The sequence below is a fragment of the Bubalus kerabau genome, chromosome 16 (assembly GCF_029407905.1).
Source record: "Bubalus kerabau isolate K-KA32 ecotype Philippines breed swamp buffalo chromosome 16, PCC_UOA_SB_1v2, whole genome shotgun sequence".
NCBI classification, from domain to species: Eukaryota; Metazoa; Chordata; class Mammalia; order Artiodactyla; family Bovidae; genus Bubalus; species Bubalus kerabau.
This window is the reverse complement of record NC_073639.1, coordinates 14,612,087-14,633,816: the sequence shown is the minus strand read 5'-3', so window position 1 is coordinate 14,633,816 and position 21,730 is coordinate 14,612,087. Positions and strand designations below refer to the sequence as shown.

The window sequence follows — 21,730 nt, the reverse complement described above, 5'->3', positions numbered from 1 at the left end:
AAAGACTTGTACAGCTTGCAGAATCTTCCTGGGCCACTGAGCCGCCGGGAGCAACTCCACAACTTCCGATCATTTCGAATTCCTCCACCCTGGTAGCTTGGAACGCACCTAGAAGCCCCGCCCCCGAAAAATGACCAATCACAGAGCGAGAAGTGAGCCGGATGGGGCGGGCCTATTTTGCTCAGTCCTCGAATCACCAACCTCAGACAGCGAGGGCGGAAACGGAAGCCCTGGTTGGGCCTTGGGTTCCGCCTTGGGGGACTGTCCCGAAAGAACAAGTGAAGAAATCCTGAGGCTGCTGGGTTGGATTTCTCGTCTGTTATCTGTCCGCGGAATCGTCAGTGACGCCTGCAGCCGCCGCAGGAAAGGGACGCCACCACCCAAGAAAAGAGCGAGCAGGCCGGCAGCCGCGGGGCAGAAACGAACTGAGTGCAGGGTCTTTACAGGCTGGTCCCGTTCGGCGCCGCTCCCCTCGAGGCCATGGTGCCGGCAGAACTCTGGGCGATCCCCAGGTGAGGGCAGCGGCTCTGCCGGGGATTCCACCGCGGAAGAACTGGGTCGATGCTTTGTGGGGAAGAAAGAATGTTGCCCGCACTGCTCCCCGGTAGCCCCGTGAGCGGCCGCGTTTGTGGCAGCAGCAACAGTAAGCACAGCGTGGGCCGAGGAGGCGGTTCAAGCTGCTGGTAGAGTCGCTCGTCGGCTCTTTTACCGTAATATGCGAGACGAAAAAACAGCCCAAGAACAGGGCTCCGCGTTACCATCTACTTCGAGCTTCTTTTCCTTCCTACTCGGAGCTGATTTATGCGGAAACATGCCTTGCACTTGTACCTGGAGGAACTGGAGACAGTGGATTCGACCTTTGGCGGTGGTTCTCTACCTGTTGTCCATAGTGGTTGCGGTTCCCCTCTGCGTGTGGGAACTACAGAAACTGGAGGTAAGAGGGTCCCGCACCATCAGCCTCCTACCCTTTCTTCAACCTCCTGTCCTAAGGTAGCCTGTTTTTACCCGGATGCTCCAGGCTTGATATCCTGAAAAACAAGTCATGTAATGAACCCATAGCAGAACCGACGTGTGGCTTCTGGTTGTTCACGGTTTTTCAGAGCATGCTACTGGTGGAGTTAGGACTGAGAAAATAAAATATATTACTATAGCAGCTTCGGAGAGCACTGTTTTGCAGGCAGTCATCCATTTCCGGAAAGTAAGATAACTTTATTCCTGAAATCTGATCTGTTCAAATACTGAACTTAGTTAGGTCTACCTTAAGGACCAGGTGTAGAATTTTATTAGCATTTAACTAGCTTCCTGAATTAAAGGATTGAGTTGGTTCGACCTTGTTCTACTTTAAAATTGAACTCTTAGCCCACAAAGTTTTCAGGGAAAATGCCTTGTATGTTTTTTGATGTCATATTCTTATTATGACATCAGGAAAGTACTATAAGCTGAAAGACCCCAAAGTAAATACTTAACCAAGCACTTTGTAAAAAAGTTGAACTTTCAAGTTTGACGTTAATAAAACCCAAGGGACTATTTTTACTTAGAAACAACTGTTTCACAAGAGTTATGGCAAGACCATAGCAATTTGGGGCCTTTTGTGTGAAAATATTTTTATATAATTAAACAAATTGTATTCAGTATGTGTTTGTTTACTGTATGTTCACTCAATTTTTTTGTTCACTTTCCCATACTAGCATAGTCCATATAGTTATATTTAATGTTACTAGACTATTACACTACATTAAGTATTTCTCATCCGTTAGAAATATAGGTTATTTCCATAATTTGTCTATCAAACCACGTATAGACATCTTAATACTAATAGAGATTCCTTACTATTAAGTATTTCTCTAGAGTATTTCTTACTCTGAAATAAAGGAACTATTTTAAAGATTAATTCTGTGTATCATAACCTAATTTAAGACTTCTCTTAGTTGGTGTCAGTGACAAATAGTAGTCAATCTAAGAAAGAGATGGAAAATTTTATTCAAGACAAACTGAGAATTATAGTCTGGTAGACAGCCTCTCAAAGAGCTCTGAGCACTGTCCTGAAGAGATATGGGGGAAGCCGGTGTATATGTGATTCTGGCTAAGGAGGCACATGCAGTCAAGTACTTGGTAGAAGATCGCTAGTCACAAGGAACAGGTGTGAATTTAGTGAGTTTCTAAGTATGGAAAGATGCAAGAATCCAGGTTCATAAAAAATTCCTCCTGAAAACAGCCGACTGTCTGAAGGCCAGTTTTGCCAGTTTTCGCAGAGTCTGCCCTGCCCCTCACCCCCCACCCCGAATTCCTTCCAGGGTGTATTGTATTGTAGGTCAGCACCCACAGTGGCTAGTGACTTAATTCTCAAAGAACTGAATGGGTAGTATTTGTTATTTTACAATCCTTTCCCTTTCGCTCTTAATTTAGACCAAAGTTTGGGAAGCATTTTGCTACCAATTTATCCCACGGGACTAGGAATGCTTGTTCTCAGGTCAAATGAGGATTTTCAAGTTTAGCCATTCAATGTACTGTTACTGAACTAAGCCCTGTCAACAGTAACCGAAAGCCTCTGGACCTCTGTCTTATGTCCAGGAAATGGTTCCCTCTTGTTACTTCTTCCCAGGAAGAAAAAGCTACACTGTTACAGTCTTGGATCTTATATAACTATGTATTGGGTCAATCATTTCAAGTGGCCTAATCATTCGGACACATTTGGTAGTGCCAGAACCAATAACCATAAACAGGCATGAATGCAAGTAATATAGTTAGTAACATTACTAAGGTTATAAGTAAGTATTTAAGTTTGAACTTCGTTACAGCCCAGCATCTCCCCAGGTCTGACCACTCTTCAGCTCCAGTCATCATCTTTAAGGGGAGTGATAACGTTGGCATTGTACATAAAGCTCAGCAATGGACATGAACTTGGGCAAACTTCAGAAGATGGTGAGAGACAGGGAGGCCTGGTGTGCTGCAGTCCATGGGGTCGCGAAGAGTCAGACACGACTTGGCGACTGAACAACTACAGTAGAGCTCACCAGAGATGTCTGCGCTTACAAGTCAAGTGGTGGGTCGTCGTGACCCCTTTCAGAATCGAGAAAGGAATGCTGTCTTCTAAGTAGAGGCCAGAGGAGAGAAAGTGATCTTTATGTTTGAGCAAGTACTGCTGCCGCTGGAGAGGTCTGGTGAACACAGTGCAGACGCACAGTGCACCCCAGAGGGGCGGGGGGACGCCAGAAGGCAGAGAAGTTCTGTGTGAAAGTGTTTCTTGTTTTGCTTTAAAATGTAAATTTTTATTTCATCATTGATGTCAACTCAAACTGTACCAGCTTTTAAGGAATATTTTAATCTACAATCTCCACTGCTAACACCCTGAGCCAGATTCTCATCATGTATTGGCTGGACTATCCTGAGCACACCAGCCAAACAGCTAGTGAAGACATAAGTCACGTTATGGGTATCCTCGTAAAGTTTTCCAGTCACTGCTAGTCCCGGATTAAAAGCCAACATGTCCCTGACTGTGGTGCCAAGCCCCAGCATGATCTGAACCCACCCCCACCCCATCTCACTCTGACTTTCTCTCCTTAGTTCCTGAGCCGCCTCCACACTTGCTTTGCTCAAACGTGTAGGGCATGCTCCCTCCTTAGGGCCTTGGCATGTCATAATATGCCTTTCCCTAGATGGTATTTCCATTCCTTTGTGTCCTTCGGGTTTTTATTTCAGTGTCACCCAGCTTCTTTTCCTCAACTCTTCATATCCTCTTCCCTTCTTTACATTTCTTAGGACTCACCAGCATCTAACACGATTTATATTTTACTTGTTTTCTCCTTTTGCCCAAATGTCTGATACTTAGTAAATGATCGTTTGAGTCCCAGTGCTGCTGTATTCTGTATAGTTAGAGAGAAACATGGCCCCTGCCTTCATGGAACTTAGTGATAGAGGCAAACACAACCAGCACAAACAGATCAATAAATGATGTGAAATGCTATGAGGAAATTAAAAAAAGATCTAAAAAGTGAACAAGCAGGGCAGCATTGTTCACATCTTCCAAAAACAACTCTACCAGCCTGTGGAAAATTAAGTGGAAGTAGAAAGAAGTTAGAAAGCTCTTCAAGGTGGTTCAGAAGTAGTGGGTACCCAGGCTATGATGACTTATGACCCAAGTCAGGATAGCAGAAATAGAGATGGAAAAGTGAATTTTAAGCAGCATGGAAATTGAAGAAACAGAGCTTGACGGGGGATATGATCGGGGAAGAGAGGCAGTGAGAGAAAGGGGGACGTCAAGAACCACTCTGAGGTTTCAGTCTTGAACAATGGTGATGCCAGTTCTCAAGATGGAAACTCGATGGAAACTCAGATTTGAAAGCACTTGAGTTCTGCCTGGGACACATAGTTAAGGTGTGTGAGAGACATTCACATGGGCTCGTCAGAGATGCATGTGCTAAGTTGTTTCAGTCGTGTCTGACTCTCTGCGACCCCCTGGGCTGCAGCCTGCCAGTCTCCTCTGTCCATGGGGGTTCTCCAGGCAAGAGTACTGGAGTGGGTTGCCGTGCCCTCTTCCAGAAGGACAAAACAGTGAGAAGTCTGGTGCTGCTGCACTGTCCATTGGTCTTCACAAGTAAGAGGGTCCTTTGTGAGCCTCGTCATGGTTTCGATGGAAGCATCGGTGGTGGTGGTGGTTTAGCTGCTAAGTCGTGTCCAACTCTTGTGATCCCCATGGACTGTAGCTCGCCAGGCTCCTCTGTCCGTGGGATTCTCCAGGCAAGAATACTGGAGTGGGTTGCCACCTCCTTCTCAGGGGATTTTCCCGACACACAGATTGAACCCGGGTCTCTTGCATTGCCAGTAGATTACCGACTGAGCTATGAGGGAAACCCTGGAGGCATCCGGGCAAAAGCTAAAAATAAATGTAGAGTGAAGAAGTGGTATCAGTATATGAAAACAGGTTTTTGTTCATTTTGTTTGTTTTGAGTATTTTTTTCACTCGGGAATGCATGGCACAGCAGATAGAAAGGAGTGTGGATTAAGGGAGGGTGTTTTGTTGTTAAGATGTTAGAGACACTAACTACAGCATGTCCCTAAGATAAGGTGTAATTTTCTTTAATCTTCTTTAAAGCCCTGAAACAGGAATTATCCCCACTTTACAGATGTGAACACTGAGACTAATAAGTGGCTAAAGTGACACTGTGCTAAGTACTTAGTCATTCTCATTATTTACTGGATGAGTTTATGTCTTTAAAATGCTTAGCAGTGTCCCCAGCACATAGTAGGTACTCAGTAAGCCTCTAATTACCACTGTTGCTTTTAAAATAGCACTGTTGTTATTGCTGTTTATTTGCTATTTATTTGCTGTTGTTATTGTTATAGTGGGGTAGCAATGTGATAGCATTTTTGGATAGCATTTTCATTGGGATTAGGTTCACAACTGAGCACGTAAAGCACAGTTATTGCATCTGATTAAGCACTGGAACGGAGAAGGCGATGGCACACCCACTCCAGTACTCTTGCCTGGAAAACCCCATGGGCGGAGGAGCCTGGTGGGCTACAGTCCATGGGGTCGAGAAGAGTCGGACACGACTGAGCGACTTCACTTTCACTTTTCACTTTCATGCATTGGAGAAGGAAATGGCAACCCACTCCAGTGTTCTTGCCTGGAGAATCCCAGGGACGGGGGAGCCTGGTGGGCTGCCGTCTATGGGGTCGCACAGAGTTGGACACGACTGAAGCGACTTAGCAGCAGCAGCAAGCACTGGAAAAAGTAGTTGACATGTTTAGAGCCAGTATTGTATGAAAAAAAATACTTCTCTTTTAAACACTACGGTCACAGTGCTCATGCTGTGAGAAGTCAGTGGGAACTGAAGTTGTAGAAAACTGGAGGTCTGGCTAGCCCGTCCCATGCGCATGAGGAATACACTCAGGCCTGGAGCGGCCAGGCGACCATCTGTGCCGCCATCTGTCGCACTCTTACTGGGCTGAGCATGTGTTTACATACATAGAGGTCAGTAAGGGACACGCCCCCGGGATGCCGTGGTGCCCTGCTAGCCCTGTGTCCCGAGTAGCCACTCTCCCTGAGAAGTGAGCCCAGAAGGCACTCTCCTGTGTCCCTCTACTCTGCTCCGAAAGCCGCTGGCTGAGGGACAGCTGACTCACTTCTGGATGCTGGTCTTTATTGGTTTTTTCTTTCCTGTCTGCGTTCTTCAGATTACCTTAGGGAAAAAATCTACACTACTTGTCTCCTTTTTTCTAAGCCCAAAAGTGGCTGATAAGTTTAATATTAATCGCATCCTTCTATCAGTGTGTCTCAAGTGTGAATAATTTACAGAGAAATAGAAATTAAAATGTAAAAAAATAAAATAAATGTAATAATCATATTAACAATTTGTGCAGATACCTAGAGTAAGATCTTATTTTATAATACTACTTTAGTAGAACATATATAATTTTATTATATTTTATTATAACATTACATAAACATGTACACACATACGATAGGTTCAATTTCTTAGGCATACAGCTTTTTAAATAGCTCAAAAACCAAAACAGTTATAAGACCAGTGATACAAATTAGTAGCATTAATGTGGCTGGATGATGCTTTTCTAAACCGAAATTACCACTTGCAATGTAAAACTAGTACTAACTCTCCTATGCAGGATTTCTAAAATTTGGAATCACCATACTGAAATGAGTCAATTCTCCAGTCACTTGTTTTATGATCATTTGAAAAAGAACTTTCTTCTTTACAGCATACTGAAGATGCTTGGCTTTCTTTAGTCATGAGCACATCAGTTTTCTCTCAAGTCTGCCACCAAGTTCTACCTTTTAGCACTAAAGCAGTCATAAAAACAAATGTAGGCATTAAAAGTACTTGGCAATACTGTTCTTAATGATCACCTTATAATAAAGAAAATCTAGGGTATGTTACTATTATTGCCGTCATTAAAATGAGTTGTTGTTTAATTGCTAAGTCATATCCAACTCTTTTGTGACCCCATGGACTGTAGCTCTCCAGTCTCCTCTGTCCATGGGATTTCCCAGGCAAGAATACTGGAGTGAGTTGCCATTTCCTTCTCAAGGGTGTCTCCTTGACTCAGGGATCGAACAGGAGTCTCCTGCATTGGGAGGCAGATTCTTTACCACTGAGCCACCAGGGAAGCTCAGTATTGAATTTTAAATGCAATTGAGCCAAGCAAAAATCTCTGGAAAATTATTGCTTAGACATTCTTTTTAGAATATTCACCTCTGCATATTCACTTTTGACTTACTGCTTTATTAATTTCCAGCATTCAGCAAGACTTTTTAATCTGCTTTTGAAGTTTTCCATACAGTTGAATGTAGAAATTCATTGTTATAAAAATACATTTGTTCTCTATACTTTTGTTTTCTACTTCTGTAATCTTTGACTCTTGATGAAAAAAAAATCTTGTTCAAAACAGCAAAAGATAGAGGTTGTGGACTTCAGTTCTATTTCCATTAACTGCTCAAACTCCTCAAATACTAAAAATAAATTCCCAGCTTTTTCACTTTAAAAAGCTAACATTTGCTTTTTTTTTTTAATTAGAAGGATTCACATTCAGGAGTACAAGGAATAAAATTTAATCTGGAGGGCTCCTCAGATAGAACAGAGGTTCAAATAAATTTTTTTTTACCAGAAAATGAGTGGATTACTTTAGCTCTGCCTTAGGATGAAGCAGTTCAAATTATATTTTTAGAAATTGAGCTTTTAAAGGAAAAAAATATTGATCAGATATTGACCTTAAAAAGAAATTAGATCTTGTGAAAATGTCTTGTCCTGAGTTTATAATATTGTGTATAAGAGACACGCATGTGTGCTTGGTCGTGTCCAACTCTGCGACCCCATGTGGACTGTAGCCTGCCAGGCTCCTCTGTCCATGGAATTTTCCAAGCAAGAATACTGGAGTGGGTTGCCATTTCCTCCTCCAGGGGATTCTCCCAGTTCAGGCATCAAACCTGCGTATCATAAATCTCCTGTATTGGCAGGCAGATTCTTTACCACCGAGCCACCTGGGAAGCCCGGTGTGCTCTTACAGGGGCAATCTGTACTAGCATGGGTCCTCTGGACAGGTCCCTTGGACACTGGCAGTGCTCATTAGCCAATGGGAGGATTAAAAGAACATGATGCATGTAAAGAACTTAGCAAAGTTATCAGGCAAACAGCACTCAGTAAGTCTTCTGTTCATATTTTGAGTAACAGTACAATTTGCAGAAAACTTTGGTAAATTTTATCCCAACGTAGAAGCAGAGGAATAAACCAGAAGATTTTTAGATTTGACTTATAGAAAATTCTAAAATTTCTATACATCCTTAATCAGAAAAATCAAATATAAAAGGCCAATAACAATCTGAGGGAAATGACATGGGATTAATATGCTTAATGTATGCAGTGCTATAACTAAAGACCATATGAGGGAAAATCCACCCCTTCCTCCTATAAAAGCACAAATAGGCTGTTATTGAAGAAGAAATAAACATAGTCACTAGTTATTTGGAAAATACTGAGCCTCGGTAATAAATAAATTAAAATAAAAAAAAATACAAAAAGCATATTTACCTGTTCTAATATCAGAGAATTATACTAATATGTTCTTTGCTTCTTAAAGGTTGGAATACACACCAAAGCTTGGTTTATTGCAGGAATCTTTTTGCTGTTGACTATACCGATCTCGCTTTGGGTGATACTGCAACATTTAGTGCATTATACACAACCTGAACTACAGAAACCCATAATAAGGTAACATGTTGATTCTACTAGTGTTGTGTTGGCTTATCTCATAAAATGTAAATGTTATGTAAAATGTAAAATTTTTTTAATCATGTAAAATGTTTTAAATGTATGTTTTTGCTTTCTAAATAGGATTCTTTGGATGGTACCCATATACAGTTTGGATAGTGTAAGTATGCTTCATTTTAACTCATTAACTAAAAGCTTGTTTTATGATACTATAATTAAGGTAATAAAAGTAATGTTATTTGGCAATAAGGAGTTAGGTTTATAAGTGTTTTTAATGTTAATAAAGAAGATAAAGTATAACCATAGAAAAGGCAGATGTTTTAAAATTTCAAATGAGTTGTTCTTATTCCTCTAAAGATTGTAATACTTAAAATAACCTTATATCCTTTTTATTTATTAAAATATTTATTTGGACCAAAGCAGAAATCTTCCCCAGTGGATCCTAGTATATGTAATTGTTACAAATAACTGCTTTAATTTGATTAAATATAAAGAAAATGTCTTTAACATCATTTTCTATATGGTCATGTCAAGAAGTTTTGGATTATATTAATATTGAAGAACTCAAGTACATAATATAACTTTTCTCTTCATATTCATTGTTTACCCCCAACAGAAATGTTTTTGTTTACCAATATGCAAGATCTTTAATTTCACAGATTACCTGGTAGCCCTCATACTGATAAAATTTAGCAAGTTTGATGTAAGTATGTGACAAGACAACTCAAGTTTTAAAATAGGCCTATTGCGAGTGCCATGAATTGCAGTGGTAATTCCTTTTATTGTTTCTAACGTCTGTTAAAACAATATCTATGCTTCTTCATAGTGGATAGCTTTGAAGTATCCCAGCATTGCAATATATGTGGATACCTGCAGAGAATGTTATGAAGCTTATGTCATTTACAACTTTATGGGATTCCTTACCAATTATCTAACTAACCGCTATCCAAATCTGGTATTAATCATTGAAGCCAAAGATCAGCAGAAACATTTCCCTCCTTTGTGTTGCTGTCCACCGTGGACTATGGGAGAGTAAGTATGTTTGGTTTTAATTCTTTAAGTTTGGTTTTACTTATACAGATGTAAGTGTCATTTCTCTGCAGTGTGTTAAGTGCTCTGTGCAGGACAAAAAGTGTAAGACAGAGTCCCTCCCCTCATGTAGTTCACAGTCAAGTCTGAATACTTAAAAACACATTTTTGTAATCCAAACATGAGTTAGTTTCTTTTATGTTATTTACCCTAAATAGAAAACTGACAAAGTTGGGGGGGGGGGGGTGGGAAACTTAGACATCATTTAACCAACATTCTTTAAAGATTGGAAACCAGAGTCTGCAGAGACTTCCTCAAATCACATAGCAAGTTAATGGCAAAATCAGGTTTAAGACTCAAGGAGAAGATAGTCTAGGTGGGAAAACGGCATTGGACATGAGATAAGAGCAACAAATGGTGATCTTATTCTAGTTATATGTAAGTTAGTTGGCCTTGTTATTCATTCATGTAGGACAGAAAGGAAATAAAGCCTGCAAAGTTAAGTTGAACCTAAGATTTCATTTATTCTATGAATGAACCACTGGATGTTTTTCAGCAGGAAACATTTGAAGACTAGCATTTTAGAAAGATTAATTTTAAAATACAATGCAAGATTCATTAGGAGGAGAAGAGTCCAGAAAGGGAAATAAATTATGTTATTAGAATAGTTCATTTGTGAGATAAGCTGAAAAAGAGGGGCGTGGAATTGAAATAGAAAGGAAAGATAATAAGAGAATCCAACAGAGAATCAACAAGACTTGATTACTGATAGATGGAGATGTAGGTGAAATTTTCAAGCCAAGGTGGGTGGAATGACTTGGAGGAATCAGTGTAGATATACGCCCTAATAGCTACATTGCCTTCCATGCAATACAGAACCACTTCGACGACATCAGCACCAAACGTAAGTGTCTCTCCTTAACACCCTTGCAATGACAGGGAGCTGCCTGGCTATTTGAAATAATAAACTCCTAAGGTGTTTATTTGACAAATATGTATTGAACACCTAGTATGTGCTAGTATATAGGTATATCATAATACATATAACAGATGTAGAACTCATGGAACTTACAGCTTGGTTAGCAATTAAATGAAGACACAAATATATAGTTAGTTACTTCAGGAAACACTATGAAGGCAAAACAACAGGAGCCTATGAAGAGGATAGTGAGAATAACAGTTGGGGGTGGAAGGATATTGTACTCAACTCCAAATACAATAAGAACAAACAGGGATTTATAACCAAAGAGATTGGGGTGGTCACTGGGTGGAAAATTACTAAGAGGAGACATTAGGGTAGGAGAATTCTCTCACAATTGCCCTAAAAAGAATGTTACTTAAGGCGGACCAAGAAGACATCAAGAGTGACGGATGAGGAGCTGGATTCGATATCAAGAGTAATCACATATTGGGGGGTAGTGTGAGATGATGGAGCGGCAGTGGTAATAGGTGTCTTAGCAGGATTTTTTGCTCAGACTGGTTTCCCAGGCCAAGGACAGGGCCTAGCTGATGCCTAGTTGACAAGAAGGCTAAGAGGAACCCTGTCTAAAGTTTGGTCTAGGAGAGAGATTGTCAATTGAGAAGCCATTATAGGATGTTAAGCAAAGGGCTGATATCCAGGTTTCATTTTCAGAGATTACTGTACTCTGTGTACTGAACTGGAAGTGGGCAAAAATGCAAGAGATTGCAGTGGTCTAGTAAATATGATGACGATAGTGGAGGTGGCAATGGCAGCTTGGCTTTGATCAGGACTCCTCTGTTAATACAGAACCTGAGATGCGGTTCTGGCTGCCTCTTCAGGCTGGCTCATCCCAGTTAGTAGGTGGTCAGCTAAAACCCAGAACCTTTTTCAAGGTTTCAAGGCTGTAGACCAAAATTCCCCTTTTCTGTGCTTGTGCAATTTATTTGTTCCTAACTACACAAGCAGTTACATTCATGCTTGTTTACATTTTTCTAAGCATCACTTTTATTCAGGGATAATTTTACATCAAAACTTTAATTTTTTTTAATCACATTTTCTCTTTTTAAAAAACTATATTAAAAGTTCCTGAGACTCTTGAGTTCTGACAGCTACTACCTGAATGTTATCAGCAGTGCGTCCATAACCATAAACCAGGTTTTCTTTCCTTTGAAGACTTTAAACATTACCAAAGCCATGCAGTTTGGGGATATGGTTTTAGTAATACAAAACTTCTCATTTTCTTGTATATAAATACAGTTTAGGTTACCAGTCTCCTTCTATTGGATAACTGGTGATATATGTCTGATCATTAATCAGCCTGTTGCTGTTGAGGATAAATCAATATGATGCTTTGGTTTTAAGCATTATACTGAATTTAAGATGCAAGTTTGCAGTCTTTAGATGTAAAACTGCATCTCCTTTTTAGACTGTGATTTCTGTGACATGCAGTGAGCACAGTGAGTTTCCTTTTAATGAATGTTAGATTTTATGCATGTGAGTTTATGAGAGGAGGGGAACATTTTACCTAGTCATTTAATACTGTTAGGAAACAAATGTTTTCATGAAACGGTACTCACTCTTACTGTGTATTCCCTTCCACCCTCTTGTTTTTAAAATTGGATCATAGCCCACCATGTTGAATTTGCCACACTTTGAAAAAATTTGCTCTAGGGTGTATACCTTGGAGTGGATATGCTACATCTTTGGCTTTTGTGTGATTTTGTGATAAATTATTTGCTGAAGTGACAGTATCAAGTTACTCTCCCATTACCAGTAGAAAAGATTTTAGAATTACCCATACTTCTTAATGTTTGCCTCTCAAGAGGTCATAAAGGTTTTACTGATTAGTAGTGAGGTTAAGCAAGTTTTCATATGTTTATCAGCCATTTGTGTTTTCCTTCTGAGAAGTGATTGTTTCTGTTCCTCATTTTTTAATGGGTTGTCTTATCCGTAGGGGATCTTTATAGATTAAGATACTAATTATTTAATGCATGTTAAAAATACCTTCTTCTAGTTTTTGGCATGTTTTGGCACTTTATTGAGGATGTTTATATTGTTGAATTTATCAGTCTTATTTCAAGTACTTTTTGTCTGGTTAAAAAAATTCTTCCTGACCCCAGCATTATAAAAACAACTCTCCTGTGCTTTCTTCCTAAACATTTTACTTTTCCATTAAGACTTATAAACATATATTGATTCCTTTCTCATATGTTATATGAAGTAGGAATGCACTTTCACTTTATGTGATTGACTGGCTGTGCTAGCACCATTCTCTCTCCTGCCTCACTGGTTATGTTGCCATCTCTGTCATATAAAGGTTCCATATATGTGGGTCTATTTGTGATCTTCCCTTTTTTTGTTTTATTGATTAACTTTTCAATCCCTGGACCATTTCCATTCATTGACTACTATATTTTATTAATAAGTCTTAAATGGGCTATTCTTAATTTGGTGCTCTTATGTATAAATTTCTGATTCAGCTTGTTAGGTTACTTGAAAAATCCTATTGGGACTTTTTGATTGGAATTGAATTCAGTCTTCAATTTACTGAATTCAGTCTTCAATTTATTGAAATCTTTATGGTTATTTGAATCTTCTTATCTATGAATATGGTCTACTTTCTGCTTATCTAGCTCTTCATTTATCTTTCAGTATAGTTTTCTCATAAAAGTGTTGTACATCTTTTATGACTTTTTAAATGTCTTATATTATATTTCTATTGTAAATAACATCTTTTTTAAAAATTAGTTTAATAACTACCAGTGTATAGAAAGGCAATTGGTTTTTGCATATGGAGCCTATATCCAAAAATCTTGTTAATTTTTCTTATTCTGTAGATCTTAAATTCTCTGTGTAACCAGTCACCTTCAAAAGAATTTGTTTCTAGTTTTTATACATGTTTCTCTTCTCACTGTGCTCAGTACCTTTAGACTTTATTGTATCATTCCTGGTTTTAATGGGAATTCTTATAAAATCTCACATTTGAATATAATGTTTCTAAAGATGTTTTGTAGGCATCCTTTATTAGCTTAAATAAACTCTTTTTTATCCCTAGTTAAGAGTTTTTAATCATACCTAAGTATTGAATATCATCAAATGCTTTTTCTATCCCTGTTGAGATGATCATAATTTTTTGCTTTTGACCTGTTAATATAGTGAATTAGATTAATGACTTTTCTAACGTTATAATCCACTTGGCATTTGAAAGACAAATTTTAAGTGGTTGTGGTGTATCATCAACTTTTCTACATTATAAGTGTTGGATCGCTAATATTTTAGAATTTTTAGATCTTTGTTCATGAACAAAATGAAGTTATGATTTCCCTTTCTTATACTGTCACTGTCTTCATGTCCAAGTTTTACTGCCTACGTAAGAGTTACTGCCTTTACTTACATATTACAGAAAGAGATGGGGTACTATATACCTTGAAAGATATGCCCTGGACTTTTCTTTCTAGGAGGACAAGTATAGAACTATTTTGGCTTCCTGTTGTTTCTAGAACAAAAATTTTCTTAATTACACCATTTAGGAATTAGGCAGACTAAATGAAGTTTTTAAATGTATGGACATATGTTTGAACATAGACTTTATTTTAAAGCAAATGAACATGATCTTGGTTCATGTCCAAGGCACGCCATTCAACATAATAGTAGTTCAAGTCTGTGCCCCTACCACCAATTCTGAAGAAGCTGATCAGTTCTATGAAGACCTAGAAGAACTCCTAGAACTCACACCAAAAATAGATGTTCTACTCATCATTGGGGATTGGAATGCAAAAGTAGGAAGTCAAGAGGTACCTGGAGTAACAGGCAAGTTTGGCCTTGGAGGACAAAATGAAGCAGGGAAAAGGCTAACTTAATTCTGCCAAGAAAATGTACTGGTCATAGCAAACACTCTTTTTCAACAACACAAGAGACGATTTACACAAAGACATCACCAGATGGTCAATACCGCAATCAAATTGATTACATTCCTTGTAGCCGAAGATGGAGAAGCTGTATACAGTCAGCAAAAACAAGACCTGGAGCTGACTATAGTTCAGATCATCACCTTGTCATAGCAAAATTCAGGCTTAAACTAAAAGTGGGGAAAACCACTAGGCCAACCAGGTACGACTTAAATCCCCTATGAATATTAGTAGAGGTTATAAAGAGATTCAAGAGATTAGATCTAGTAAAGAGTGTGCCTGAAGAACTATGGTCGGAGGTCTGTAATACTCTACAAGAGGCAGCGAACAAAACCATCCCAAAGAAAAAGAAAAGCAAGAAGGCAAAGTGCTTATCTGAGGAGCCCTTACACATAGCTAAAGAAAAAAGCGAAAGCAAGCGAGAAAGGGAAAGGTACATCCCACTAAATACAGAGTGTCAAAGAACAGCATAGAGAGACAAGAAGGCCTTCTTCAATGAACAGTGCATAAAACTGGAAGAAAACAACAGAAGGGAAAGACTAGAGATCTCTTCAGGAAAATTGGAAAATCAAGGGAATATTCTGTCCAAAGATGAGCACAATAAAGGACAAAAATGGTAGAGACCTAGTAGATGCTGAAGAGATCAAGAAGAACTGGAAGGAATACACTTAAGAACTTGTACAAAAAAATCTTAATATACTGGATTAATAGGATGGTGTGATCAGTCACCCAGAGCCAGATATTCTGGAGAGTGAAATCAAGTGTGCAAAAGGAAGCACTGCTTTTATTTTATTTTAATATAAATTTATTTATTTTAATTGGAGGCTAATTACTTTACAATATTGTATTGGTTTTGCCATACATTGACATGAATCCACCACGGGTGTACATGTGTTCCCCATCCTGAACCCCCCTCCCACCCCATACCATCCCTCTGGGTCATCCCAGTGCACCAACCCCAAGCATCCTGTATCATGCATTGAACCTGGACTGGTGATTTGTTTCATATATTATACGTTTCAATGTCATTCTCCCAGATCATCCCACCCTCACCCTCTCCCACAGAGTCCAAAAGACTGTTGTATACATCTATGTCTCTTTTGCTGTCTCGCATACAGGGTTATCATTACCATCTTTCTAAATTCCATATATATGTGTTAGCATACTGTATTGGTGTTTTTCTTTCTGGGTTACTTCACTCTGTATAATAGGCTCCAGTTTCATCCACCTCATTAGAACTGATTCAAATGTATTGTTTTTATTGGCCGAGTAATACTCCATTGTGTATATGTACCACAGCTTTCTTATCCATTCATCTGCTGATGGACATCTAGGTTGCTTCCATGTCCTGACTATTATAAACAGTGCTGTGATGAACATTGGGGTACACATGTCTCTTTCAATTCTGGTTTCCTCTGTGTGTATGCCTAGCAGTGGGATTGCTGGGTCGTATGGCAGTTCTGCTTATTTAACTTACATGCAGAGTACATCATGAGAGATGCTGGGCTGGAAGAAGCACAAGCTGGAATCAAGATTGCAGGGAGAAATATCAATAACCTCAGATACGCAGATGACACCACCCTTATGGCAGAAAGTGAAGAGGAACTAAAGAGCCTCTTGATGAAAGTGAAAGAAGAGAGTGAAAAAGTTGGCTTAAAGCTCAACATTCAGAAAATGAAGATCATGGCATCTGGTCCCATCTCTTCATGGCAAATAGATGGGGAAACAGTGTCAGACTTTATTTTTTGGGGCTCCAAAATCACTGCAGCCATGAAATTAAAAGACACTTACTCCTTGGAAGAAAAGTTATGACCAACCTAGATAGCATATTGAAAAGCAGAGACCTTACTTTGCCAACAAAGGTCCATCTAGTCAAGGTTATGGTTTTTCCAGTAGTCATGTATGGATGTGAGAGTTGGACTGTGAAGAAAGCTGAGTGCCAAAGAATTGATGCTTTTGAACTGTGGTGTTGGAGAAGACTCTTGAGAGCCCCTTGGACTGCAAGGAGATCCAGCCAGTCCATTCTGAAGGAGATCAGCCCTGGGATTTCTTTGGAAGGACTGATGCTAAAGCTGAAACTCCAGTACTTTGGCCACCTCATGTGAAGAGTTGACTCATTGGTAAAGACTCTGATGCTGGGAGGGATTGGGAGCAGGAGGAGAAGGGGATGACAGAGGATGAGATGGCTGGATGGCATCACCGACTCGAAGGACTTGAGTCTGAGTGAACTCCGGGAGTTGGTGATGGACAGGGAGGCCTGGTGTGCTGCGATTCATGGGGCTGCAAAAAGTCAGACACGACTGAGCGGCTGAACTGAACTGAACTGATGGCAGTTCTATTTCCAGTTTTTTAAGGAATCTCCACACTGTTCTCCATAGTGGCTGTATTAGTTTGCATTCCTACCAGTGGTGTAAGAGGGTTCCCTTTTCTCCACACCCTCTCCAGCATTTATTGCTTGTAGACTTTTGGATAGCAGCCATTCTGACTGGCGTGAAATGGTACCTCATTGTGGTTTTGATTTGCATTTCTCTGATAATGAGTGACGTTGAGCATCTTTTCGTGTGTTTTTTAGCCATCTGTATGTCGTCTTTGGAGAAATGTCTGTTTAGTTCTTTGGCCCATTTTTTGATTGGGTCATTTATTCTGGAATTGAGCTGCAGGGGTTGCTTGTATATTTTTGAGATTAATTCTTTGTCAGTTGCTTCATTTGCTATTATTTTCTTCCATTCTGAAGGCTGTCTTTTCACCTTACTTAAAGTTTCCTTTGTTGTGCAGAAGCTTTTAAGTTTAATTAGGTCCCATTTGTTTATTTTTGCTTTTATTCCCAGGATCCTGGGAGGTGGGTCATAGAGGATCCTGCTGTGATTTATGTCAGAGAGTGTTCTGCCTATGTTCTCCTCTAGAAGTCTTATAGTTTCTGGTCTTACGTTTAGATCTTTAATCCATTTTGAGTTTGTTTTTGTGAATGGTGTTAGAAAGTGTTCTAGTTTCATTCTTTTACAGGTGGTTGACCAGTTTTCCCAGCACTACTTGTTAAAGAGATTGTCTTTTCTTCATTGTATATTCTTGCCTCCTTTGTCAAAGATAAGGTGTCTATAGGTACGTGGATTTATCTCTAAGCTTTCCATTTTGTTCCATTGATCTATATTTCTGTCTTTGTGCCAGTACCATACTGTCTTGATGACTGTAGCTTTGTAGTAGAGCCTGAAGTCAGGCAGGTTGATTCCTCCAGTTCCATTCTTCTTTCTCAAGATTGCTTTGGCTATTTGAGGTTTTTTGTATTTCCATACAAATTGTGAAATTATTTGTTCTAGCTGTGTGAAAAATACCGTTGGTAGCCTGATAGGGATTGCATTGAATCTATAGATTGCTTTGGGTAGCATACTCATTTTCACTATATTGATTCTTCCGATCCATGGATCGGAAGTACTGCTTTTAATAAAGCAAAGGGATGCTGTGGAATTTTGATAGAACTATTCAAACCCCTAAAGGATGATGCCATCTAGGTGTTGTATTCAATATGTCAGCAAATCTGGACTACCCAGCAGTGGTCACAGGACTAGAAAAGGTCAGTCCTCATCCCAACTCCTAGGAAGGGTAGTACTAAAGAATGTTGTAAACATCAGACAGTTTCACTCATTTCCTATGCTAGTCAGGGTTTCCCTGGTGGCTCAGCAGTAATGAATCTGTCTCCAGTGCAGGAGACCTGGGTTTGATCCCTGAGTAGGGAGGATCCCCTGGAGGAGGGCATGGCAACCCACTCTAGTACTCTTACTTAGAGAATCCCATGGACAGAGGAGCCTGGCAGGCTGTAGTCTGTAGGGTTGCACAGAGTCAGACATGACTGAAGCGACTAAGCAGCAGCAGCCCATGTTAGTAAGGTCATGCTTAAAATCTTGCATGCTAGGCATTATGCAAACCAAGAACTTGTAGATACCCAAGCTGGGTTTAGAAAAGGAAAAGAAACCAGAGGTCAAATTGCCAGCATTCACTGGATCTTAGAGAAAGCTAGGGAATTTCAGAAGAACATCTACCTCTGTTTCATTGACTGTGCTAAAGCCTTTGACTGTGTGGACCATAATAAACTGTGGAAAGCCCTTAAGAGAGGTGGGAATACCAGAACATCTTACCTGTCTCTTGAGAAATCTGTATGCGGGTCAAGAAGCAACAGTTAGAACCCTGTATGGAACAACTGACTGGTTCAAGATTGAAAAGGGAGTACGAGAGGGCTGTCTGCTGTCACCCTGTTTGTTTAACCTGTAAGCTGAGCACATCATGAGAAATGCTGGGCTGGATGAGTTACAAACTGGAATCCAGATAGGCGGGAGCAATATCAACAACCTCAGATATGTGGATACCACCACTCTAAGTCACTTCAGTTGTGTCACTTCACTTCAGTTGTGTCCAGCTCTTTGTGACCCCATGGACTATAGCCTGCCAGGCTCCTCTGTCCATGGGATTCTCCAAGCAAGAATACTGGAGTGGGTTGCCATGCCCTCCTCCAAGGGACCTTCCCCACCCAGGGATTGAACCTGGGTCTCATGTCTCCTGCACCTGGGATATTATATATATATATCCTTAAAAACCAAAGCTTTCTCATAGCTTCTCCAATGTTAAAACTTTATAGTCTTTGAGTATTTGTAGTTTGAATGTGGCTCTTACCTGTGCTTGGGGTACAGGTGCTGCTCCAAATGTCCCTGCTAGTTGTTTACCTGTTTCTGTTGATGTTTTTCTTATGCTGTTTTTTTTTGCCCTCATTACTAGTTTGGAAGTTATACTTTCTGTTTCTAGTCTTTAATCTTAAAAAAATAGATATCAGTTTGTATAGAATGTTTTTGTAATGCTTTTATAGATTTAACTACAGTGTAACAGTTAGTTCATTACTCCTCGCATCTCAGATATTCTATCTGGGATCATTTCCTTCTCTCTAATGTATGGTTCTTAAAATTTCTTGCAGCGTCAGCATAGCAGTGGCAGATGTTCTCAGATACACTTAATCCAAAAGTGTCTTTATTTTGCCTTCATTCTTGAAAGATTGTTTTGCTGGATGTAATTCCTTGTTGACAAGAATTTTCCACAAACATTGTGGAGATTTTATTCCACCCTATACTGGCATCAGTTGTTACTGTTAAGCCTTTACTTTCAATCTAGTTGTCATTCCATTATATTAGTAGGTGACCTGTCTTCAGCTGCATTTTTAAGACCCTGTCTTTGATATTTTGCAGTTTCACTATGGAATATCTAGGGGTTTTTTGGTTTTAGTCCTATTTAATGTACAGGGTGCCTCAGTCTGTAGCTTTGCGTTTCTGATCGGTTTGGAAAAGTTCTCAGCCATAGTCTCTTCTGAGTCTGCTCTTCTCTGCTCTTCCCTCACTTGGCATGTGTGTTAGGCCTTCTGAGCTTGCTCTTCTCTGCTCTTCCCTCACTTGGCATGTGTGTTAGGCCTTCTGAGTCTGCTCTTCTCTGCTCTTCCCTCACTCGGCATGTGTGTTAGGCCTTCTGAGTCTGCTCTTCTCTGCTCTTCCCTCACTTGGCATGTGTGTTAGGCCTTCTGAGCTTGCTCTTCTCTGCTCTTCCCTCACTTGGCATGTGTGTTAGGCCTTCTGAGTCTGCTCTTCTCTGCTCTTCCCTCACTCGGCATGTGTGTTAGGCCTTCTGAGTCTGCTCTTCTCTGCTCTTCCCTCACTCGGCATGTGTGTTAGGCCTTCTGAGTCTGCTCTTCTCTGCTCCTCCCTCACTTGGCATGTGTGTTAGGCCTTCTGAGCCTGCTCTTCTCTGATCTTCCCGCACTTGGCGTGTGTGTTGGGCCTTCTGAGTCTGCTCTTCTCTGCTCTTCCCTCACTCGGCATGTGTGTTAGGCCTTCTGAGTCTGCTCTTCTCTGCTCTTCCCTCACTTGGCGTGTGTGTTGGGCCTTCTGAGTCTGCTCTTCTCTGCTCTTCCCTTACTCGGCATGTGTGTTAGGCCTTCTGAGTCTGCTCTTCTCTGCTCTTCCCGCACTTGGCGTGTGTGTTAGGCCTTCTGAGCTTGCTCTTCTCTGCTCTTCCCTCACTTGGCATGTGTGTTAGGCCTTCTGAGTCTGCTCTTCTCCGCTCTTCCCTCACTTGGCATGTGTGTTAGGCCTTCTGAGTCTGCTCTTCTCTGCTCTTCCCTCAGTTGGCATGTGTGTTAGGCCTTCTGAGCCTGCTCTTCTCTGCTCTTCCTGCACTTGGCGTGTGTGTTGGGCCTTCTGAGTCTGCTCTTCTCTGCTCTTCCCTCACTCGGTATGTGTGTTAGGCCTTCTGAGTCTGCTCTTCTCTGCTCTTCCCTCACTTGGCGTGTGTGTTGGGCCTTCTGAGTCTGCTCTTCTCTGCTCTTCCCTCACTCGGCATGTGTGTTAGGCCTTTTGAGTCTGCTCTTCTCTGCTCTTCCCGCACTTGGCATGTGTGTTAGGCCTTCTGAGTCTGCTCTTCTCTGCTCTTCCCTCACTTGGCGTGTGTGTTGGGCCTTCTGAGCTTGCTCTTCTCTGCTCTTCCCTCACTTGGCGTGTGTGTTGGGCCTTCTGAGTCTGCTCTTCTCTGCTCTTCCCTCACTCGGCATGTGTGTTAGGCCTTCTGAGTCTGCTCTTCTCTGCTCTTCCCTCAGTTGGCATGTGTGTTAGGCCTTCTGAGCCTGCTGTTCTCTGCTCTTCCTGCACTTGGCGTGTGTGTTGGGCCTTCTGAGTCTGCTCTTCTCTGCTCTTCCCTCACTTGGCATGTGTGTTAGGCCTTCTGAGTCTGCTCTTCTCTGCTCTTCCCTCAGTTGGCATGTGTGTTAGGCCTTCTGAGCCTGCTCTTCTCTGCTCTTCCTGCACTTGGCGTGTGTGTTGGGCCTTCTGAGTCTGCTCTTCTCTGCTCTTCCCTCACTCGGCATGTGTGTTAGGCCTTCTGAGCCTGCTCTTCTCTGCTCTTCCTGCACTTGGCGTGTGTGTTGGGCCTTCTGAGTCTGCTCTTCTCTGCTCTTCCCTCACTTGGCATGTGTGTTAGGCCTTCTGAGTCTGCTCTTCTCTGCTCTTCCCTCAGTTGGCATGTGTGTTAGGCCTTCTGAGCCTGCTCTTCTCTGCTCTTCCTGCACTTGGCGTGTGTGTTGG

At 40.8% G+C, this 21,730-nt stretch overlaps 1 protein-coding gene across 1 annotated transcript in view; it reads left to right on the top strand.

The window, feature by feature from the left end:
- The first annotated feature begins 208 nt into the window (after window positions 1-208).
- The window catches only part of TMEM184C (transmembrane protein 184C), a 30,833-nt gene continuing 9,311 nt past the window's right edge, over window positions 209-21,730 (top strand). The window contains exons 1-4 of the mRNA XM_055550856.1: window positions 209-934; window positions 8,596-8,726; window positions 8,850-8,886; window positions 9,553-9,758. Of these exons, the coding sequence (XP_055406831.1) occupies window positions 716-934; window positions 8,596-8,726; window positions 8,850-8,886; window positions 9,553-9,758 (593 nt within the window). The 5' untranslated portion in view covers window positions 209-715. The remainder of the gene's footprint in view (window positions 935-8,595; window positions 8,727-8,849; window positions 8,887-9,552; window positions 9,759-21,730) is intronic.